This window comes from Mycteria americana, chromosome 1 (assembly GCF_035582795.1).
Source record: "Mycteria americana isolate JAX WOST 10 ecotype Jacksonville Zoo and Gardens chromosome 1, USCA_MyAme_1.0, whole genome shotgun sequence".
In the NCBI taxonomy this organism is placed as follows: Eukaryota; Metazoa; Chordata; class Aves; order Ciconiiformes; family Ciconiidae; genus Mycteria; species Mycteria americana.
This window is the reverse complement of record NC_134365.1, coordinates 218,361,722-218,384,775: the sequence shown is the minus strand read 5'-3', so window position 1 is coordinate 218,384,775 and position 23,054 is coordinate 218,361,722. Positions and strand designations below refer to the sequence as shown.

At 44.3% G+C, this 23,054-nt stretch overlaps 1 protein-coding gene across 1 annotated transcript in view; it reads right to left on the bottom strand.

Moving 5' to 3' along the window:
• TENM4 (teneurin transmembrane protein 4) overlaps positions 1-23,054 on the bottom strand; it is a 355,432-nt gene that overhangs the window by 18,023 nt on the left and 314,355 nt on the right. Inside the window, exons 24-26 of the mRNA XM_075491203.1 lie at positions 11,741-11,913; positions 7,603-7,838; positions 1,014-1,310 (exon numbers count right to left, since the gene is read on the bottom strand). Coding sequence (XP_075347318.1) covers positions 1,014-1,310; positions 7,603-7,838; positions 11,741-11,913 — 706 coding nt within the window. The remainder of the gene's footprint in view (positions 1-1,013; positions 1,311-7,602; positions 7,839-11,740; positions 11,914-23,054) is intronic.

Here is a 23,054-nt window from a genome sequence, read left to right as displayed (position 1 = left end):
AGAAGCAGTTATTGCAGTGAAGAAGGTCTAAGTTCAGAATGCTCAGCTGTTTGAATCAATACCCTGTAGCTAGCTGTCTCTACCCAAATTCCCTGTGCCAATAGCTTTTACAGACTAAATAAATAAAATTGGTAGAGCAACTTAAACAATGCCTGAAAAAGTACCCCAACACCTTCCAATGACCAATTATTTCATTGTGTCTCCATACTTTCCATTACTCTCTTACTGCAAACTTCTGCCTGCATGCTTATTTGTTCTCGGAATTTTTTTTGCACGTAGCAATCGACATAGATCGTATAATACAAGGGGCAAGTCAATACTTTTTGCTTTTTAAAAGCTATGTTGCTGTAGTTTCCTTAAACTGTTGTAGGCATAGGCTCTGTGCAAAACTGGAATAAAAAATTCTATCCCCAGGTATGCAGCACATGGATCTATAGGACATGGGGCAGTGTAATGATGAATGGTAATACCCAGAAGAATTTAAGTCCCATGCCAATCTACAGAGTGCAAACTACAGGAAACACTGCAAAGCGTGCTACAACAGCCTGGCTGGATTCATGCCTTGCACTTTTTAATTACATGTATTTCCTACGAAGCAGGAATGGGCCACTCGAAGAAGGCAGGATGTCAGACTGTATGGGATGTTTTCACATGGAAAATCCTACTGGAAATTCCTACTGTTCACTCCTCTGACTTTACCTGAAGATACTTTATATTGCTGCTAGCTCAGAAAAGGAATGTTGTGCTTAAAAAATCAAATTCCAAAGCTTCACAGCATTAAGACGTGCTCTCAGTGTGACTGGGAAGAAACTTCTCAGGCTATTATTTTCAACTGTTCTTTGGTGGTTTGCCATCAAAGTTACTATGTGCAGCTTAGCGTAGGCAGAAGAGGAATATTGGACCATAAGGACCATTAATCAGCTGATGCGAAGGAGCGCAGCTGTACTGAAGTCAAAGGAGTAAAGCCCATTTGCACCAAATGCACCATCTCTGAGCCCTAAGAGGATTCTTACCTTCTCCAAGTAAGTGTAGCTCCATGATTTGCCATCAGCAAAGATCCTGGATGTAATTCTGCCAGACTGATCATACTCCATCCTTTCTGACATTGTGCCCCTCTGAATCCCTGCAATGTGTCCTCCTGGGGAATAGGTGACATTGACCCCGTTCAGTCTGCTGCTGGGTGACCAGAGACTGGGCCTCCCTGCCTGGTCGTAGAGGATACGGAGCGTGAACTTGCGGTGGTCATCATAGATTTTCTCTGTCCTTGTCACACGATCAAAGTCGAGGGACAGCAGGTTTCTGTTGTGAACCTACAGGAAAGAGATGGAGGATTAGGAAGCTGGAAACAGTTTTAAGTTACAAAGACTAGCCTTGTTTCACCAAACACCTCTTTAGACCACATTGGAGAGTATCCAGCTGCTCATTGCCTCTGGATAAGAGGCAATTTTCAAAGCAAAGAGTTGTCCTAACATTGCTTCTGTTGACTTCAGTGAGGAGAGAGGCAGAAAAACAGGATACTTTTAAAACATCATCACGGTGAAGGAATATTGCCCATATCCCAAACCTAGGCTTAGGACTGCTACAGCTGATGTGATTATAGACCTACAGAAGATGAAATGACAACTTGTTGCGGTGAATATTTGCAAGGTACTCTGCTTATCAAACCTGGGATATATAGTCTTTTGCTTTCATGCACATCAAAAAATAATACTTGTAGAAAACAGATGGAAGTTGTGTCAACATAGTGGAAAGCAGAGCTTTTCTCTGAGTTTACTGAATATACTGCATGCACTAGAGGTTAAGCCTTTCCCCTGAGATGAAATACGGAGGCCTTGACCACTGTAGATGTTACACAGAGCAGGAACTTTTCTGTGAGAGCTGGAGTTTTAGCTTCATTGTCCTGGGGTTATTCCATGTTGCATAATTACACTCCTGTTACCTCCAATGCCTCTACATTTCCAAAGATCAAAGGTATCTACTTCAAAGGTAGGAGCAGGAATACATTTTGATTCAGGGATTGAAGTGCGGAGCAATACAAAAAGGAGTTGATAATACAACTTATGTTTAGCCGCGTGTGCAAGGAGACTTACAAACACATCATCACAGTAGCAAAGTACTGAGCAAGAATGAAAAACCCACATTCCCAGTGTGAGCTTGCCAGTGAAGACAGCTCTTTCTCCATCCCACCACTCTGAAACCTCTCTCAGCTGGTGAACCCCTCTTTTCTAGAAGGGTGCAGATTCTTCTCAGATGAATTTCAAACTCCAAACAGCTGGCTTGCTTTTCAGTTCCCTTTGCAGCCCTTCAGCTGTAGTCAATAAACCAGGGTTCGCAGGTTGCTGCAAGGTCTTCAGACTGCAAGTTAAACACACTGCCTTATCCTGCTCTGGGTAAAGTGAGGCTCGTGACCTGAGCACTGTTCTCAGCCATGGTCCAGCTTTGAACTTGGTCATTACTTTAGGGTGTATGACTGAATTCCCACTATATTTTGAGGGATGCGGGGGTATCTGAGAGCTAACCAGCAAGATAAAGGAGAGAAAGGATGTGGTAGAGCCAATGGAGAAGGGGTTCCTCAGCCCTGGAGGAAGGGGAGAGGGAAAGGCAGGACCGCTGCAGTGCTTTCGTGCTGTGTGGGCAAGACGTCTGTGCTGAAAGCTGGAGAATGGGGACACCGCAAAATCAGAAGTCAAAAGAAGGTATCTCAGGAGCTGGGGTTGAAAGAGGCAAAAGCATGGCTGAGAAAATGTGGAAGCGAGCTCAGGATTCGTGTGGCCAGCCAAGAGAGAAGGAATCAGTGCCATGACGTAAGTGTGAAGATGATGTAAGAGGAGGCAAGTGCAAAAATGACTTCCAACTTATGAATTGCAATGGTAAAAGGTGGGTATGACTTGAGGAAATAAGCGGCGTGGAAAGGTAGATAATGCTCCAGTTAAATGTGTGTAAATTAGAATGTAAATGGACAATGGGAGAAAGAGGGAATCAACCGACAGCCCAATGTAAGAGGCAAGCTCGGAAATAATTAAAAAGGTATCAAAATTCTAAGTACAGATGTACACATGTAAATAACAGAGCAACTTGATATCTCATAGGTGCTTGCTGCTATAAATAGAAAAACAGAAGCAGCAATTACTTGCAAAAAAAAAAAAAAATCAAAGCAGGAAGAAATAGCATCTCTGCCTTCCGTCTATTCACGGAGCAGCTCCAGCCCGGCAGCTGCAGCTTCTTCTGCTACTGGTCTCTGCCAAGAGAGCTGGAAAGAGCTCTTCCAGGGCTGGGACAGTAATCCAGGCTGAAAGTGGCCTCCCTGATCTGTACACCAGCAGCAGTGCCATTCACCGTGCCGGAAGGACCAAATAACAGGTCCCAGGACAGCTCTTAAGCTCAGTCCAAATCTCTGCATCCCATTACTGGTGCCCTAAGTCATTCCACCCTCCCCATGCTCTGGCAAGCAATTTCTGCGGGACTAGTTGGAACCAGTCTCCCTTTTCATGATTTTTTTCTTTTTATGATTTGTTTTCTCCTGTTCTCTCGGTGTAATCTCTCTTCTCTCTGAGAAGTGCTACAGTGCCAACAGCCACCCCTCAAGGTGACGGGCAAAGTGAACCCTATACTGCCAGATAGCCTCTGAACAGGGGCTAAATCTTTTTCATCCTTGTTCAAGGGCATGCCTTGAATAGAAGTGAATCTTCTGCAGAAGCACTGACAGGGCTGCAGGCTTCAGTCCAATAACGGTGTTTTATGGTGAGCAGCTAAATAAGATGCCATCCTACATCCCGGAGTCCTTATGCTGGAACGCGGTGTGAAAGCTCCTGCAAAAAGCTTTTGTCCCTCAGAGCATTTGACAAGGCCTGTGATCAGCACAGGACTGAGACAGGGTAAATTCAAATCCACAGTTCACTGTGGATTTGACCTCCCCTCTATAATGTGTGAGAGACTAAATTTAACCCCAAATTCATGTTCCACAGTACTTTATTCAATCCCTTAGCTTGCTCTGGAAAAGCAAGAGCATAAATACGCTACCATCTCTGATTTCTCCGATGCTTCCTACGGAGCTCCTTTAGCTTAAATTATAATTAAACAACATGCATTGATCTCCCTGGAAGCACAGGAGCACAAAAAGGGAAGATTTATCATGAAAACACTCTGGGAACCTTCAGCAGAGGAGGGCAAACAATACTTCTGCAATGAGAACTCCAGGAGCCAACAACATCCATGTGATAAACGGCTGCCTACAAAGCAATTTCCCCAGCAAATTGCTAAAACCGTTGGGGTGGCCATACCCAGACCTTGACACCTTGCAGAAATTGTGGAGACAATGCTGGACTGTCCTCGTTAGGCAACACACCAGGAATGGTTAGCAGCATCCCAAGAGACCTCTCCGGTCACGCCGGTTCTGGGGAGTGTCTGGGACACGAGGTCTTGATGCCACCATTAACCTGCTGCCAAGGTCTTGGGAAAAACAAAGTGAATTACAACAGGAGTTTCCATGGTTAAATAAATAAAAGAGCTGAGCCAGCAGCTCTGTCTCTTTTGGCTGTCCTATTTGCTCTACTGTCAGAGATTCTTTTACATCCTTCTTTATTGAAAAACTCAAGTTTGTTTAAAAAAAAAAAAGGAAGCAGCTCTGTTCCTTGGAGCAGAGTTTACCTAACGCTCTCACTGCAAATGGAGTCTCTGTTGCTGTTGGCCAGTGATGGGTTGAATTCGTAGCTGGTAAATTTGCGGAGATATCTCACTACTGGGTGGGTAGATCAGAGCATCACAACTTTCCATGGGGTGTGTGGGATAGGAGAAGGGAAAGGGGTTGCTTTAACATATTTGTGCTGCTTTACTGCTGCCAGGCCAAGTGCAGAGCCAGGTCAGCATCGGTGGGACTGGGGAAAAGGCATCAGGGCTGGCCCCTTTCCCTTCATCCATGCAGAAGTCCCTGCCCTGTGCCTTATCCCTGCAATAAAGAAACACGTGCATTGTATTATTTCTTAGGGAGGGTCAAGGAAGCAGCTGTGAAACTGGCCTCATCATGCTGGGAGCTGGTCAAGCTCATGGCAACAGGTCGTCAGTCCCCAAGAACACCCTGCAACCATGGGAGGAAGGGCCACAAGTCATAAAATGTGGATCCATGCGATGGCAGCAGAAAGGATGCTGGTTTCAGGGGAACACCCGCTTTTATAGTGGTCAGATCCTGTTCTCCTCATCTCAAAGGCTTCATGGAGTGATGCTGCAGCCTCTTTGGGCATGCTCTTTCCCCATGGAGCACCATGTCTTTGCTGCTGTCTCATGAGAGCAGTGGGGTGAGGGGAGAGGGAAAGTGGTTATTTACTCACATATGGCAGAAAATGATAAAATTTGCCAAAATGAACAAAAACATGTTGAACTTAACTTCCTTAAGCTCCTCCCTTGCCAGGGAAAGCAGCAATTACTGGTACGAGGGAAGAGGAGAACATGACACACAGAATATGTTAAATGCTGGGCAATCCCCAGGGAGGCAATTAGCACCTTGCAGGTTTATGTCTTAGGGGTGCAGATGCTGCCATGCAGGTACAAACAGGCAGCTTAAAACTTCTTGTACATCCTCAGCTACTTTGAACCCTGAACAGAGCCATAACTGAGTCCTTCAACCATGTAAGATGCTCTTCTGCTTCACTAGAGGAGCCCCGATAGGCTCAAAATGTGAATAAATGCTGGCAGATTTATGGGGACACAAGTAACCAGCCTGAAAACTCATTTTGCAAGTGTTTTTCCAAATGCAGTACAATATAAAGCAAAGACACGTTCTGCGTTTGAATCTATTGTGAAAATTTTGGAAGATAAAACTGACACGGGCAGCTGAGCTGCAGCTAAATGAGTGGAAAGTGCTTTGAACACCAAATAGCTGTGACACAGCTGCAGATTTCAGAACGCTCTCTCCTTTCAGAAGAAGACCTGTCTGATAATTTCATTGGTTATTAAAATAAAATAAAATAAAAGCCCCAAGACAAACCAAACAAGAAGGGTGATGCCAACTGATCTGCAGATATACAGCAGTTCCCACTGAAGGAGCAGCTTTAGCTTTCACTACTTTTTGCAGTTTTTTTCCTGATAACAAAATATGAGGCTATTGACGCAAGGGGAAAAGAACAGAGGCTGGGTTGGGGAGGGTAAAGAGCAATACTTGACAAGTGTGAGCGAGGAGAGACGGGAGAAATCACACCAAGGTGGCAGAGGTCATGCAGCAGGGAGAGGTGAAGAGCAAGGACTGGGAAACACATATCCTGAAGCCAGAGCATTAATATTTACTGCAAAGCTTAAGTGTGAATAAATAGCTGCGGTCCTTTTGCTGTGGTGGCATTACACAGCACTAAGCATTTTTCTCAGAGGGTCTGAATTTGCCAGGTGCTGAGCAGCTTCCCAGGAACCGCTCATCAGCCCGTGACTCTGAGACTAGCAAGGTACAGGATGATTGAGCAGGACTTGCTATTACAAGTTACCAGCCTTGCCAGCAGTTAGCAGAGGAATTACAGGCTTATTGGGCAAGATCTTTAAACAGCCCTGACAAGTCTGCGATGCGTTGTGCAGAACACTGTTTTCAAAACACATCAGTCTCAAGCACAGAAAGGACCGCGCGCTCCTGGCAGAGAGTACCGTCAGGCTGGAGCTGTTTATAACACTTCACTTTGGGGAACAACAGCAGTCGCGATACAGTGCCCTGCGAGGCCAGTTCTTCACCAGGTTTGACAGATTAGCAGGTTTCAGGAATCTAGAGATTTTTCTGAGGCTGCCCAGTGAACAATAATCATAGAATCCTAGAATAGTTTGGGTTGTAAGTGACCTTTAAAGATCACCTAGTTCCAACCCCTCTGCCATGGGCAGGGACACCTTCCACTAGACCAGGTTGCTCAGAGCCCCGTCCAGCCTGGCCTTGAACACTTCCAGGGAGGGGACATCCACAACTTCTTCGGGCAACCTGTTCCAGTGTCTCACCACTCTCACAGTAAAGAATTTCTTCGTAATATCTAATCTAAATCTAACTCCTTTTGGTTTAAAACTGTTACCCCTCTTCCTATCACTACACTCCCTGATAAAGAGTCCCTCCCCATCTTTCCTGTAGGCCCCCTTTAAGTACTGAAAGGTCGCAATAAGGTCTCCCCGGAGCCTTCTCTTCTCCAGGCTGAACAACCCCAACTCTCTCAGCCTGTCCTCATATGCTTACAAAGCTTTCGGTGCTCAGGTCTATTACTGCCAGCAGCACAGGTACAAAATATCTGTACTAACTGGTGCAGTATTTTATAGTTATAATCGTCCCTTGCTTGCTTAAACAGCCTGACATGATGATTAAACCTGCGGTGTCTGATGGGAGGCCACGTGTTCCCGGTGATGCAGAGGGCTCGTAGGCAAATCAGCAATACTACCTGTGATGGTTAAGAGAACGTCAGGTCATAAGAGGACATAAGGATATATTCAAGTCATGAAGCTTGTGTCACTGAGGATGAAGAGCTAGTTCTCTGTCCTGCAGCCTCATCCCTATTGTAGATGATACAAATCAGCCCTGTCCCTTTCTGTCATGAGACTGGGGACTGATGAGATAAGAAGCGGAGTCCAAAACTGCTCACGCTTCTCACTTACCCTCAGCCGACGTCCAAAGACGGTGACCTGCCCTCTCGCTTGCTCCTTCCTCTGCCTCCACTCCACGAGATTAAGGCCGTTGTCGATGGGCAGGGTGACATTCCTCTTCCCCACCGTGGGGTTGACGGTGCCAGCCAGCAGATGCGGCTCGGTTTGCAGGGTCACCTCCATGCCGTTAGCGAGCATCAGTCTCAGAGAGCCATCAGCACCGATGTAGTAGCTGTTTCGGACTTGGTCTGAAGACAGAAAAGAGATCTTTTCAAACGGCTGCCCAATAATACAGCTCCAGCTTTTCATTTTCTCCCTCACCCAGGCTTCATCAGCATTCCTGATGGTTGTAACCAAATGTGCTGTCACTCACCTGTCCCACTCACAGTGAGCAAAATGGTTTCATCAGTGAAAATAAAGATGGACAATCTCTTTTTCATTCTGATGAGGTTCTGCACCTCAAACTCTTGCAGAAAAGTCTTATACAGGTTAAAAAAGGCACCAGTGGAAGAGCCATGTAATAGCCTAGCAAAGGACGCAGGTTCAAACCTCCTCCTCTAGGCTAAAACATTGGGTGGTGAGATATTTGTTTTAAATCACAGTCTGGCTGAAAACTTTCCACGCTTTTATACCCTAAAGATCCCAATTTCACTACAGTATATGAAAAAGCGGGGCCACCTACTTTCCTCAGCTTATTCACCATCTCACAAATGACAGGAAATTGCACAGCGAGTTAATGCTAACCAGTTCCCCAAACAACAGCCAAACCCTTTCACTCGGGAAAGCTTTCAGGAGGCAACCAAAGTCCTCATGTTTGGAGAGAAAGCAGAGGCACTAAGCTCCCACACATCTCCGTACATCTGGCCTCCACTAGCTCTTGAAAGATCAGCAGATTTTGAGGCCAGGATTTGGGAGTTCAGGAGTGGAAGAGAAGAACAATCTCTCTTCCACATCCTTCAGGAATCAGGCAGGCTGAAAGCCCATCCTTTGAATCTCCAGCTGGCATTTCTCTCTGCAGAGAGGAGCTCATGAAGGGTAAGAAAGCATGAGACTTGCTCAGTGCAGAATGGATTTAAAAGCACATTATACAAAGACTGCCTTATCTGAAGCTCCTCAAAAGCTGGAAAATATTACAATTTCTGTCTCCCAGGCTGCCATAAATACCTAATTGTGAATAAAAACACGCATTAAAAATTCATGTCAATTGTTTTTCCGTTCTGAGGCAAGTTGAGTTTTGTTCACTAGTTGCTCTGCCGTAGCTCAGCAGGAAACGAGGTCACAGCGAAATTATCATCTCTCGTCTGGATGAAATAGATCAGCAAAGAGCACAGTTTGGTATAATTAGGAAAGGAAACCTGACACCAGTTGGTCTTTTTTATTGTGAGTCTGATCCTGCTCCTGTTGTAGCCAGCTGGAGTCTTGCCACGCTGATCAGCAGGACCACAACTCAACTTACTGTACACAGTAGTGCTGGTGTGAAACTGCTGTGGCACTGGATTTTGCCACTATAAACATACAGCAGTGATCCACAGTGTAGATCCAAGTATTTTAGCTGTACCACTGAGTACTGAAGTTGATGGTCTTTTGACATAAACTCCAGCAGGATTAAACCCACTCCACGCTTGATTCTGCAAATGGAGAGAAGGGGGGCAGTCAGCTGGCTGTCAGACTTTTGTTCTTAGGTGCTTGGTTTGGTGAGAAGGTGGTAGGAGATGTGCTTTAAATTAAATCAGTGAAATATCTCTGCACAGCTAATATATTCCTCCCTCCTTCATCCTTCACCAGGAAGCAAGGGAAAGCCTGAAGGTCTCTGCGAAATTCCCTGGACATGTGAAGTTCCCTTTGTGTCACACAAGCACTGTAGAGGGGTTATGGTGGATTGTCACCAGCAGTGTGGTACAGTGTGGGGAATGTAAATCCTCCACTTTCAACATTTTCCCAAGAGAAGACTCTTCCCTGGCTTTGGAAGGCATTTCTCAAGGGCTACATGAAATCCAGGGGCCATTGGATGCTATATTTTATGCTGCTTTGGCTCTAGGGCACTAGTGCCCTATTTTGGCCTTGAACAAATGCCCACTTTGTCATTAATCCAGAGCACAAAATCCCACAGAGGTCCTGAGGTGCCTGTTAGCTCTAGAGGCTCCTAAATCCATCCTACAGGAATCTGTAACCTTCTGAAAATGCCTTCTCAGACCTCACCTGTTCACAGTCTGATCCAGGTTTCTTGAAAGGTTCACCAAGGATTTGTGAAAGCTGGCCAGAGCTGTGAGTCCAGAAGGAAAATGCACGAGCAACTCTCATGCAAAGGGAATCTGCAACATGCATTGTTCCCTGGAGAACAGCGGGGCAAGCAAGACACTCACAGACCTTGAGAACGGCTCCAGCTCCATCCGCTGGAGAGGCACTTGGAAGGCAACTTCATTTCAGCTGTGCTCAGTACACCCCTGGGCAACTCCAGGGTCCGTTGTTTCAGTTTCTACAGTGGTGTCATGAACACACAGCTATCTCATTTTGGGAATTCACAGTCCCTAACACCTGTGGGAAAGCCACCCTGCATAGTGTCCAGAGGTGGCCTGCGACTATGCAGGTCGCAGGCCACCTCTGCTGCAATGTTATCCAGATCTTCATTTTAAGATAAGTGAGTTTCTTCAGATCCAAACAGTTTTGTAATTTTATACGTCTGAAGATGGTTAAGCTGCTTGTAATACTGCATGTCCTAATGGCAAGAGTGCCCTGTGCTGGAGGGCAGTACAATGAGATAATTGACCGTGGCACCATTATGTAACTACGCCTTCAGCTCTGGGTGTATAAATCACATCACAGTCAATTATCTCACTAAAGGGCCCCCAACAGCGGGCTCTATTGCTTAATTAGGCTCTTGAGGTGAAGCCAACCTCGTGTCTGTGCAGTTGCCAGACATCTTAATGCGAGTGGATGGGATGGGGCGGGGTAGGTTGGATCTGCTTTGCAGGCTGAAGTAAAGAATAAGAAAGTCATTGTGTTTCCCTGCAGGAATAGTGAGTATGGCTTTAAGGGGCTGGCACCCTCTCAGCTGCCCTCTCCAGAGGCAGGAAAGGCAGTGTTCAGGCATAGCAGGCACTTTCTTTAAGGAAAGCTTCCTGACATTACAGGGAGGGGGAGGGAAATGTGTGTCCCAGAGATGTGGGAACAAATGTGACTCTGGAACACGTTGGTCTCACTTGGAGCACTTTGTTCCTCACAAGGGAAAATGATGTTTGGCACCCCATTGCCATCAGGCACAGGCTACGAGTGAATGAGAGCTGGGGAGTGAAAAAAGCAAAGAGGCTGATGGTCCTTTTCCTTTCTCCAAGCCCCAGGGAACAGGAGTGATGGCTCACCCTGACCCTAAGGAGGCTTCAGCCTTCAGAACTTGGAGATTCAGGCTGGCATGCTTTGTGCACTACAATTTCTGCCCCTACCAGTATGTCAGCATAGTGCTCCCCTGCTATTTATTCCTCTTTTCTTTCCCACTTCATCACCTTTTCCTCCACCTCATCAATACTCCACCTCCCCACCTTACCATCACCGGCAGAACTATGCTCATTTCCAACAACCGCTAACCAGTCCCACCAGTCCTAACCTGGCTGCCCACCTCTCCGTTCTCCTTTGTGCCTCTCCACACCAGCCCTTTAGCTCAAACGCAGACCTTCTGGGGACAGGGATGGTCATTTTTCTGGGTGCTACCTCATGAATGTTTGAACAGCCAGTGAACAAAGAATCACAGAGATCTCCAGCAACCAGCTGGAAGCCTGTTCCAGGAGAGTAACTGTTAAGTTAGAAGCCATTAAGAGAACGAAGCAAAGGGGTCAGCTGGAAGCGCAGCTAGATTTATGCAACCCTTTTTGTTATAACAATAATGGTAATGATGATGGAGGACTGTACTGCGTAAGGGCTGCACGGCAAGGGGACCGGCTGAGAATGAAGCAGAAAACAGCTGCAGAGCAACCACGGTGCTAGGGAATGTGGCTAAATAGGTGTGAGTGTGCATTTGTACCAGCATGCGGGGAGCTCTGGGGCACTGAGGATGCAGGTGATTTTTGGTGGTGGGATTATCAAGACGATGCCTGTTTCCTGATGGATAATCCATTGTGTGCAGCTCGGCTGGGAGAGGGACAGTGGCCCAACTCACCTTGGAGCAGGGTGTAGAAGGCTCCCGATGCCGACAAGTTGGTTGTTATTGTAACATCATCCTTGCTGGAGGTTTCCACCTGGACATGCACGGAGCTGTCGGTATCGCTGCGGAAGCTGCTCACTTGGCCAGTAGGGAAGGTCACGTTGGTCAGGCGCCCAAAGCTGTCGTACCTGAAAGGGACGACAGAGTGAAGTCAACAGCATCAACAGAGGAATGGGATACAGGAATCATCCTATAAAGCAGAGACCAAGTCTTGAAATCATCACTCAGATTTTTCCCAGAGAAAAACGCATTGTCAGTCTGTCAGACTGTCTTGATTTTTTGGCTTCATGAGAAGAAAATCACAGCTTTTAGCTGAAGAAAATCAAGCAAAGAACAGAAAATGACTAGATAAGTATTAGCCTGTATTTTAACAACATTTTTCCAATACTTATCGCCTGCACTGTGCTTCTTGTTTACAAGAGTAACTTTATTTCCCATCCACTGTGCTGTGACTTATGGAAAAGCACTGGCCCGTGCATCCTGTCTAGCAGAACTAGGAGTTTCTGAAGGCCACCAACTGTTTTGTCTGCTTGTGTCCTGAGCTCTTCAGCATTTTTTTTTTCTTTTTTTTTTTCCTATCTTATTTTAAAAGCTAATGTTAAGGTAGCAGCAAGGACCTGCCAGATTGGCTGCATCAGGTAGGGAACTGTCCTTTGTTGAACATGGTGTAGAGCCCTGAGCACAGCTGAGGCCCCTGTGTCTACCTTTTACTGTTCCTAGGACCATCTGGAAGGGCCGATTTAAAAGTGTACAAAAGCATTTCAGTTTTCACCCCTACTGAGTCCTTGGCTTTTCCAGTGAGGGATTCAACATAAGCACCATCTGGGAAGGTTTCTGTGATGTGGACACCTGTGTACCAGGACCCAGATGAAATAAGCTACATACATGCAGGTCCCACAGCAGGTAACAAGTTAAGGGGTTATTTTTCAATAAAAAGGAGAAGCAGACACCTGTGCCTAGAGGCCTCCTGAGCTGATGGAGCAAACACACCATCCTGCCTCCCGTTTGTGGCATTGCAAAACGGGGCCCTTGGGTCACAGACTGAGCTAAGAGCAGAGGGTTAGCAAGGGACCTTTGCAGTGAGGCTATTGTAGACTGAAATGGAGAGCAGCAGGAAGCTCGACTGGCTTGTCTCTGGAGAGCTGTTGGACCTTCTGATGAGCTAGGCCTTCAGGGAAGGGATATTTAACTAGTCAGGGAGAAACAGGAGAAAAATTCCAGCAAAAGCAATCAGTGATAATGTTTGACTTTTTTCAAGTCCTGCCCACATATAATTCAAGAATGATTTATATGATATATAAGAAGATCATATCAAGAAAACATGTCACTTAGGGATGCAAAGCAAATGGTGGGTGAGCAGAGAGGACTTGTTCTCCTGCAACAGCCAGTGGTGAGCCTTTGATGGAGCATGGCGTCCAGTGAAGGGCACCATTCCTCAGAATGATAAAGTAACGTAAACGATATGTTGAGGATAACAAGCTTAGAAAACATGACCTAAGAGGCAAAGCCAAAAGAAATGAGCTGATTTAGAAAGAGGAAACGAGGAAGTGGGAAGATGCCACCCTGACAACGGTTGTTCTGAAGAGAATTACAATTAATTGTTCATCACGTCTACTGAGCATGTGAGAAAAAGTAATCAGCTTGAATGGAAACAAGGAAGATTCAGGTCAGAAGCTGGAGAACATTTTCCAGGCCCATGGTTGCTCCAAGCAGAGCAACAGATGGAGTGCTGGAAACCCCATTGCCCAATGCTTTTAAGAATAGGTGAGAGAAATGTGTTAGAGAGGGTCTGGATGCAGTTGATCAGACCTTGGAGGGAGCAGATGGTTGAGGAGATCTTGATCCTCCTCTTCAGGATTACTCTGAGCTGGGGAATAAGACAACAGACCCCATCTAATAACAAAAAAAAACCCGAAAAGAAAAGAGGAAAGAGGAAAGAGAAAAAAGAAAAGAGAAAAGAGAAAAGAGAAGAGAAGAGAAAAGAGAAAAGAGAAAAGAAAAGAGAAAAGAAAAGAGAAAAGAAAAGAAAAGAAAAGAAAAGAAAAGAAAAGAAAAGAAAAGAAAAAAGAAAAGAAAAGAAAAGAAAAGAAAAGAAAAGAAAAGAAAAGAAAAGAAAAGAAAAGAAAAGAAAAGAAAAGAAAAGAAAAGAAAAGAAAAGAAAAGAAAAGAAAAGAAAAGAAAAGAAAAGACAAGACCTCTTGAACTGCAACCCGTGAAAGACCCAGGCACAGCCATTGGACTGGCTCTGCACTATACAGAAAAAGAAATCCATCTCCTCTTCCATTTTCTTTGTTCCAGATTTGTACACAGTGCTGGTACTTCGCTTTTGACAATACGCTGGCAGTGACTTAGCGTGAGGAAGGGCTGGCTGAAAAGATGATTTTTGCCAAGTTTAATATTTAGTGTATAGTGACTAAGTGGGTGAGCTCATTGCAAGTCTCTCCAGCCCTTGGGTTTGGAGACATTATCACATGAGGCTTTTCTTGCCCACTGGGCAGAGGGGGGGGTAGGAAGGTAGAAGAAAGCATTTGGCCCTCCACAGTGTCAGCCTATCAGTCATGGGATTATCCACGCATGAAGGATGGAGCAGCCTTGCCCTTTCCCTCCAAGATCTTGGCGATCAATCAGCCACTTGTGAAATGGAAAAGAAGAAAGAAAAAAAAAAAAGAAAGGGATGAATTCAGGACTGCATTGCAGGAGTTTGGCAGAGACCAGTTAAACCTTTTCCAAGCAGCTAGCAGTGCACAGCTTGGATCTAAACTGAATCTCCTTGCAAGAGCCAGAACTAAAGTGCTCTCAGTACCAAACGCTTTGCTCCATGTTTGTGGCTGTCCTGTTCGCACTGAGATGGCATGCGTTTTGATTGTGCTTTCTGCACAATCATCTGCACATCTCCTCCTAAAACAGTATGTGAGTCTCAAACTGAACACGTCACAGGCAATGTCTTTACCTCATCTGCTGAGACAGGACACAAGGGACATGATTTAGTCTCTACCTTGAAAACGTTGTTATTGCTAAAGGTGTGCTGTGTAACACCCCAAATTCTGTCTACCTCAACATCAATAGTCCTACATATAAACCAGTCCGAACCGTAAGGGTAGACTCAGATCCCAAGTGCTCCGAAATTTAAGGAAGATGGATCTGAATTTAACACCTCTGACTTGGTGGTATTAGCAACTGTAAGAGATTTCTTTATATTGCTCTATTTAAATTTTAAAAAACGAGCTGCTCCTGAAATTGAGCCTGATTCACCTCCTAAAAATAGTGGCACAAATCTAGATGTGCTGCACTGAAGTCTAAGGGGTGAGTTTGGTGTAATACAGGTGTGAGTGTGAAAGGAAGCAGGTCTGCGGATTAGGAAAAGAAGGAGAGCAAAAGCCAGGATGGGGGCAGAGAGCTTGTTCATGTGATAGACGTGGCTGTTATTTCCTTTAAGTGCTGAGTCAATGTCCTGTGAGTCATATGATTTATCCTAATTGAATGACACAGCACCATGGTGAGAGTCAGCACAAAACCTATATTCCATGCAAGCTCTACTTATGTGCTCCGAAGAAAGCCTCAAAAACCTGTGGATACTCAGTTTAACAGCCCCAAGCAGCAGCAGACACCCAGCTCCTTAAACTCTATCCCTGGACATCCAGCTCCCAGCACCCTCACAAATGGTCCTCCAGCTCTCTGCTGGGCAAATATGCAATATTTGCAAATGTGCAAACGGGCAAACATGCCAGTAATCTCTGCTCATGCAAACTGGGTTAGAACAGCATGAAAAAAAAGCATGAAAGAGTATGACGGTGCCTAGACATCTGTGCACACATTTTTCTTTTTAAGTGAAAATGAATAAGTAAAATATGCATAATTTACAGTTACATTTTTACAGCTGTAGAAAACTCACACTACAGGGGAGAACTTCACCAAGAGCAAGGACTTCCATTTGGGACTTCGGGTCCTGAGAAGCAAGGTTTGTTTTGGGCCAGAACAGTCTGGAATGGTGTCCTGGAATTGGTTTAAGATGTCTGCACGTGTACATTAGACTTTTGGCACCTCCTTAGTCACCCCGTTAGCCTCCGTCAGAAGTAACCTGGACCATCTGTGCTTTCTGCATATGCAAGAGCTGCTGCACCTCTGCCCAGCAGTGAGGCAGGAACCTTCCAAGCACTCACGTTGGGGGTGACAGCTCACCTATTTGCAGCTGCAAGGAGGTCGTGCCTTACAAAGGGAGAAATGTGAGAAGGTTCTACAATTAGACTGTTCCCATTTTTATTATTATTTTTAATTGGTGGTAGATGAAGTGTAAAACACTCACGTCCAGGCAGAAACTCCTTTTAGCACTGTGGTGGCAATGCAAAAGGAGGTGCTGGAAGCCAGTTAGCATGGACACACACAGCACTTTCCTCTTTGGCAAGCAGTTACTTTTCTCTTTTCTGTTTTGCTCAGGACTGGAGCATTTTCCCCTTTTCCCTTGATTTAGATCACACAGCACGTACCTGATATCACCTATCACATACCCACAGTCTCTCAGGACACATTAGCTTGAAGGCTTCAACAACCCAAACAGATAATGTGCTTAAAAATATTAAATGAGTTAAATGAGTCGGTTCCTTCTACCTCTGCTTTCAGCCCTATAAAGGCACTTATAGGGCACATCCTCAGCTTGGAGAGGAAGGCCGAGCGAGTGGCTCTTACGTAGCTCCGGGTGCGCCCCGGTATTTGCAGTAAGATAAATCTCTCCTAGTCACCTCATTTTGCAGCTAAGCTGTATAGGCCTGTTTCCACAATCTTGGGATTTAGAGGTGGGCCAGTTTTTATCACAGCCTAAGACTTCTGTGTTCTCCAAATGCTCTGAAAGCACCAGAATTAAGGAAATACTGAAACACGGGAGCGCACACAGCAGCCACTCCGAGCAATGAATTCATCACCTGCTAACGCAGCTGCTGCCTCCCATTCAAACCTGCTGCAAGGACTCAGCACTTACAATTACAGTGACAATTATTAGGCCAGCAAAGGAAGCTGTTGCCATCCATTCCCAATTGGAAACGTATTTAGCTAAGGTTCAATGCACAGAATTAAAATGGTATTTGGTGCTTATGAGGCCTAATTGTTAGCTTGTAAACATTCAGGGCTTTCATTTATCACATTACCATTGTGTAGAGACCTGGGCCTTGGGAATTAAAGAGAGCATCCTAAGTACCGTCTATTCAGAAATCAATTCCTTGCTTGAGTCTCTGGGTTTCCTAATTTTAGCTTTTTCACATTTCATCAGCCTTTTAAAACTACAAGTCAAATAGATCGGAAAAAATTCACAATAATAATATTGCATTTAGTGCCAAAGTGTCCTAATGTGCTTTGCAAACTATATTTTGCGTGCGATTATACAGACATGCACCCGCCGCCTCTGAACAAGCTCTCCTCTTCACCATTTTTCAAACAACATTAAACACAACATTAAAAATAAATCTGTAACAGAAAAACCGATACTACTCAAATATGTATGAAGGCAAGTCCTCTCCCTAATGACACAAGGCCAGGCTGCAGCCACTGTCTGCAGAATCTTCTGACCGCCCAAACAAGAAGAGGAAGATCTCGCTCTCTCTCTAGCTTTTACGATACTCATAATTCCCTTGGTTCTCAACTGAAGTCTGACACCAGGCGTTCATTTCAGGCCAGGCCAATGGCTCAAAACATGACCTCACAACTCAGTGAGAGTACTGGAGAAGTACTATTTTATCATGGCACTTACCAAAGTTTTACTGTAACTTCTTCAGAAGAACAATGATAAGAATCTAATTATTTTATCTTGAAGAAATTGTGGAGCAAAGAAATCTTGCTAAAAGAGGAGGGAGGGAAAAAGCCAAGTTTTACTCCAGTCTGCTGCAGGAGCAGAAAGAGACCCTCACTTGAACTACTCTAAACCAAGGACACCACCAAATCCCATAAAACTCAGTGTATGACCTGAGATATCATCAGGTGATAAAAGGATGTTATTAATGCAGTACGCTAGCTTTTCTGTGAGTCAAGAGGTGGCTGCTCCTCTAAAGGTAATAGGTGTTATTTATCTCTGTTTTTGACTAAGAGAGAAAAAATTGCAAAGCCATAAAGGCTTAAAGGCATAAAGGCAACTACAAGGTAGACTGAGACTGCATCTCACCGTGGGGTAGATGCTGACCACGATACCCAGTTCTGGCACCCCAGTCGCCCAGACCAGGGCATTGGCTGGGGCACCAAACACTGCTGGTGCTGGGGTGGGATGTCTGCTGAGTCCAGGTGCTCATTGGGAAGCCATCCAAGGTCCTCCTGCATGCTCGGTCTAGCAGGCTCCTACCTTCCACCCGTTACAGTGTGTGAGGTTTGGCAGAGTTTGTTTCTCTGTAAAATAGCATCCCACGTTATGGGTCAAAGCTCCCTTTATTGCCCATCTGAAGATCTGGCTCCATGGTAGCCTTTGCCCTCCAGGCAGCCGTGAGCCACTTGGGCAGTCAATGAAAAGGTTTTGAATTTCTGGGCTTGGCTGCAGCGATGTGTAAGTATTTCATTCTGTATGGGAGGAGGTGACCTTCGAAACTAATTGGGGACACAAAGGACCTACGCGAAAGAGCCTCATCTGGGCTAAATAATGCATAGAAGGTTTGACTTTGGCTCAGAGGGAAATTGAATTAACGTGCAGTGATACCATCTCAATGAGCTAATCAAGATAATTGCTGTATCCTTGATTTAAACAAATACATTAATAAGAATTTCCAGATTCTGAAGTAGATAAACAGCAACTGCTAAGAAACTTTGTAAAGGCTGGTAGCAATTTTTTCAGGTCAAGTGACAAAGCAGCAACAACAAAGAAGCAAGTACTCACACAGCATCTTTTGTCTTTGACTTGAGGAGCTGAACAACAAGAAGCTGTTCCCCTGGCAGAGTTTCCAGATCAACTTCCTTTGGTGCTGATTATCACTGTCGCAGGTTCAACAAGAAGGCAAGTCTTTAATCCAGTTACTGGACAAGCTGAGCTGCATTGCATTAATTGACAGCGAATGTCAAGCCCTCTGCAGAGGCAGAGAAGGTCTATGTAATGCTAAAACCCTCAAAGAAGTCCTAGATAGGCCTTTCGGGGACAGGCTAATTACTTCAGGGAGTTAAGTTTCACTCTCAAAGGAAAGGGAAACTGCACAGCATCATATACTGAACCTTACTCAGCGCTAAACCCAATAAAGCAGGGTTGTTACAGCAGGCTTTCGTGCAGGATGTGTGAAAGGAAGAGCTGCAAGTGCTGTGAGCAAGTCTGCCACCACCTGAAGACAGCACCTGTCTCCTTCCCCTACAGAAAGGAAGGGACAATGTGCCAGCCCAGCCTGAACCCTTGGAAGACCTGGATTCCCTGGTGTGCCCTGGAGATGGACCTCCAGTACTGCGTCAATGTATCCCACCTCCTCTCCAGAGTCACACCAACGTGGCCGTATGTCACAGCTCTTTGCAGCCTTATGATAAAGGCTGAGAAATGGCCTCGTAAGAGCAACAACTGAAGAAGAACCAGAGATGCTGGACATGTACACACGTAGTGTTGCCACTCTTCCAACACCATTGCTCTTTCATGTTGGGTGTCTGGTTTATGGTCCTCTGTAGACAGACAGGTAAAGGTAAATCTTATAAGCATGTTCTTCATAGGATCATTGGTGCAGTGTAAACTTGCAAGCTGAATTTACATTTACTCTTAACTTTTTAAACAGTGGTGTCCAGCCTGCCCTGGCCCGTAAAGAACCAGTATGTGCTGTGAGAAACATGAAGCTTTTCCTCAGAGTCACATTTGATGTCTTTATTTCCTTGGCCACGAGCAAAACAGAAATATGAGCTTCACCTTCCCCCTCCACCAGGACTGAAAACTACTCAGAGCACCTTCCAGTAGCTCACAATCACAGGATTTCTCTAAATCACTTAAACTTCCCCAAGGTAAATTTCCTGATGTTCTGATACAGAAACCAATAACCTGAAGGTATTGAATGCTGACTTGGTTTACACCATCTTCTTTGGCTTCTTGGATATTGAAGAACTTAGACTTCATCCTGACATGTCTGCACTCATCCCTGCAGTTTGTGTTTGCCTCATGCAAATCTTCTGTCTGGTGAGAATGTATCTTAAGAAAGGCATCCAGAGTCATGATCTAAGATACCAAGAAAGGGACAATATAGTGCTTCTCATGGTTGGTCGCTCTACCAGTTAGGTGATCTCAGCCTTAAAAAATCACACCTTCCTGTCAACTTGAATATCTCTAGCTTTGCTTTCCAGCCCCTTACCCTTCTCAACCCTTTCTCTGCTAGATTAAGAATCCCTCTGTAGGTGATAGTTTTGTGCTGACATGCTGTGATCTAGACACTTCCCAGTCTTCTTCATGTTAAGATAAATAGATCAAGTCTTCTTAGTTCTCCAGCATAAAGCACTTTCTCCCCACGAATGCATTTTTGTAGTGTTTTTCTGCACAGCCTTCAATTTTTACTGTCCCTCATAAACTGCAAACATCAGAACTGACAGTATTAGTCTCATCAATGCTGTAGAGGGATAAAATCAGCTTCGCACTACCCACTAGAAGTAGAGTGGGATGAGTAAAAGTATTCATTTTGTTTGTCCATTCAAGCAACAAGTTAGACACATTTGCCATGGAATTACGCTGAGAATCACACTGGATGACTTGATGCTTTGCTCACTACAGCGTCTGAGAGTCAATGCTCAGTCCAGTTCTTTAGATGTGGCCTGTTACATGTGTACCCTGGCATTAGACTGTGTAAGAACATATTTTGTTTAAACAAAACCTACTTTATCAAGCAACTAAGTACCTCACCTTTATTTATTAATCTTCTCATTTTATCAGTTCTGATTTTATATTTTTTCCCAGATTATGCATGTACACCCTGGGTAGAATCAATCCCTGCCAATTCACCGGAAACAACTCCATGGGATGATTCCCTGTTGCTGATTACCGTTTGAGAGCTACTACAGAGCAAGTTCTTGAGCCATTGGGTAGGTACCTTTCACAGCTGAGAAGAAAAGCAGACTGATCTGCTTTCCAGGTCCCCCCAGTCCCTAGTGGACAGGTTAGGATCAGATAGGATAGGACAGGACAGGACAGGACAGGATAGGACAGGATGAAGAGTGACAGTCTCCGATTCAAGCAAGGAAGATTTAGACTGAGCACATAAAAAAGCTTTCTAACAATAACAATAAGATAGGTAAATACATTGTTATCCCTAGCAGTATTTATGAATAACTTAGATGACTTTGATAGGATCCATTTGACCAAATTGTAGACATGTAGCAATGTAAACATCTGTATCTGAGCTAATCATTCTGGACTACCTTTACAGAGAGAAACTTTCAGAATACAACTCGTCTCATCTCATCCTAAAGCAGATACTTGACATAACACATAAGAAACTCACCTTGAAAGTGCCTGTTTCTCTCCCTTGCCTATAAAGGGAGGCTGAGGTAACTAATTCAGATATAGACTTTTACCCTGTAGTTGTATAAAGTTGCATCAGAATCTGCCAGGAACAGTTAAATAGAGATAACTGATCACAGGTTCGGATGAGATATCTCTGAAGACACATTCCCAATTCTATTTTCAGTGATGCTGTGCTATCATATAGTGCTGACTTGCTCTAGTCAAGATTTCCATAGTCTAACCACTGGAGAATACCGTCTTCCATTTAGCTCTAAAAAGCTTTCTTATGACTCTTCTGAAGTGCATAAAAGGACCAGAATGATGACTTTCACAAATGCTCTATTTTGTTGGATAGCAAGAAGTAATGGATCACTGTTATAAATATATCCACAGAGTAAGTTAGCTTCTGTCTCATTTTCTCTCCTTTATATTTTCAGTCACACTTTTAAGTAAAAGAATATGTTTGAGGTTTAAATCTGACCATTATTAGCTGTAATGTTTAGTTTGCTTCACTGTCCATGGCTACATCTGTTTTCAAGCACAGGAACTATTGGGTTCTTTGCAAAAAGAAAATACCTCCTTGATTTAGCACAATGGTCCTGACAATATAGCAGGCTTTATTCCTATAGAGAAAAAACACCCTATCTTTCCTCCCTAAAGCCTCCCTCAAGCAAATTCAATGTAAGAGATGGAAGGGTATTAACTTTGATTCACCGAGGAATATTGCTATAGTAATTGCAAGCAGAACATTGATGGAATGCAAATAACCTTTCAAAAGATTCATCACAGAGTTTCCCTCAGTTCTTTTTGAGGCAGGAACAGTAATAGTAATAAGCAAAGAAATTTGAAACTTGGCCTGGAACATTTTAAAGAAAGAACCAAAGCAACTGCATGTCTAACACACGAATATGTGGGTTTAGCCAGCTTTCCTTCCCTGAGTCTCTTTTTTTTTTTTACAGTTTTTTTCTTTGTAATCTTGGGAACTGTCTAGCCAAATTGGACTCTTACAATGGGTCTATTATTATGGTAGCTGAACACTTCCATGTAACCATTCAAACCATATGGGAAATTATGCACTAAAGGAGCGTTTCAAAGAGGTTAGACTTGAAAATAAAAATGAAACTATGGAAGAGGGAGGGGAAAGGGTTCTCAACAGCAGGATGAATTTGCAGACCATCCTTCTAGGTGCCCTTCATTGAGTTATTTATCTTTTTCCTATTTGATATCAGAAGTCTGTTGTCTTCATGGTATTTATAAGCAGGGAATTGCTAACAGTAATACAAAAAAGAAGTACAAATCTTCAAATCACTGCCATCTCTGGGTTTTTCCATGTGTTCTCTCTGCTCAAACATTCTTTGGAGCTGGTCTTGAACAGCCCTGGGACTATATTTACCGCTTAGTGAGGCCAAGTACAACAATAGAAACCGAGCAGTCCATTAATTACAGAATCGTTTTCTGAGCAAGCTGTCATTAGTCATTGTCAGTTGTCATTCCACAGCAGCCATTTCAAACAAGCTCAAAAAAGACACTGCAGCATAGGAAGTAGGTGAAAAGCTGCAAAAAAGAGGATCTGATGGAACTTTCACACTTCCAAGGCTTTCAAAGCCAAGAAAAATTCTCTGACATGCAACCTAAATCCCCAGTCTTGACTACAGTTAAGGAGAACCAGGTGTCCAAATTACTTAGCTGATTTAGAAAAACTCAGCAGAAACTCTAACTCTTGACTTGGTAGAGGGAGCTTATTCAAACTCTAACGCACCTACTTCTAGTATTTAATGTTTGTGTGAGATCTAATCTTCTCTGTTCTGGCCATTTTATTTGGACAATAATTCTGTCCAGGGAATTAAATTC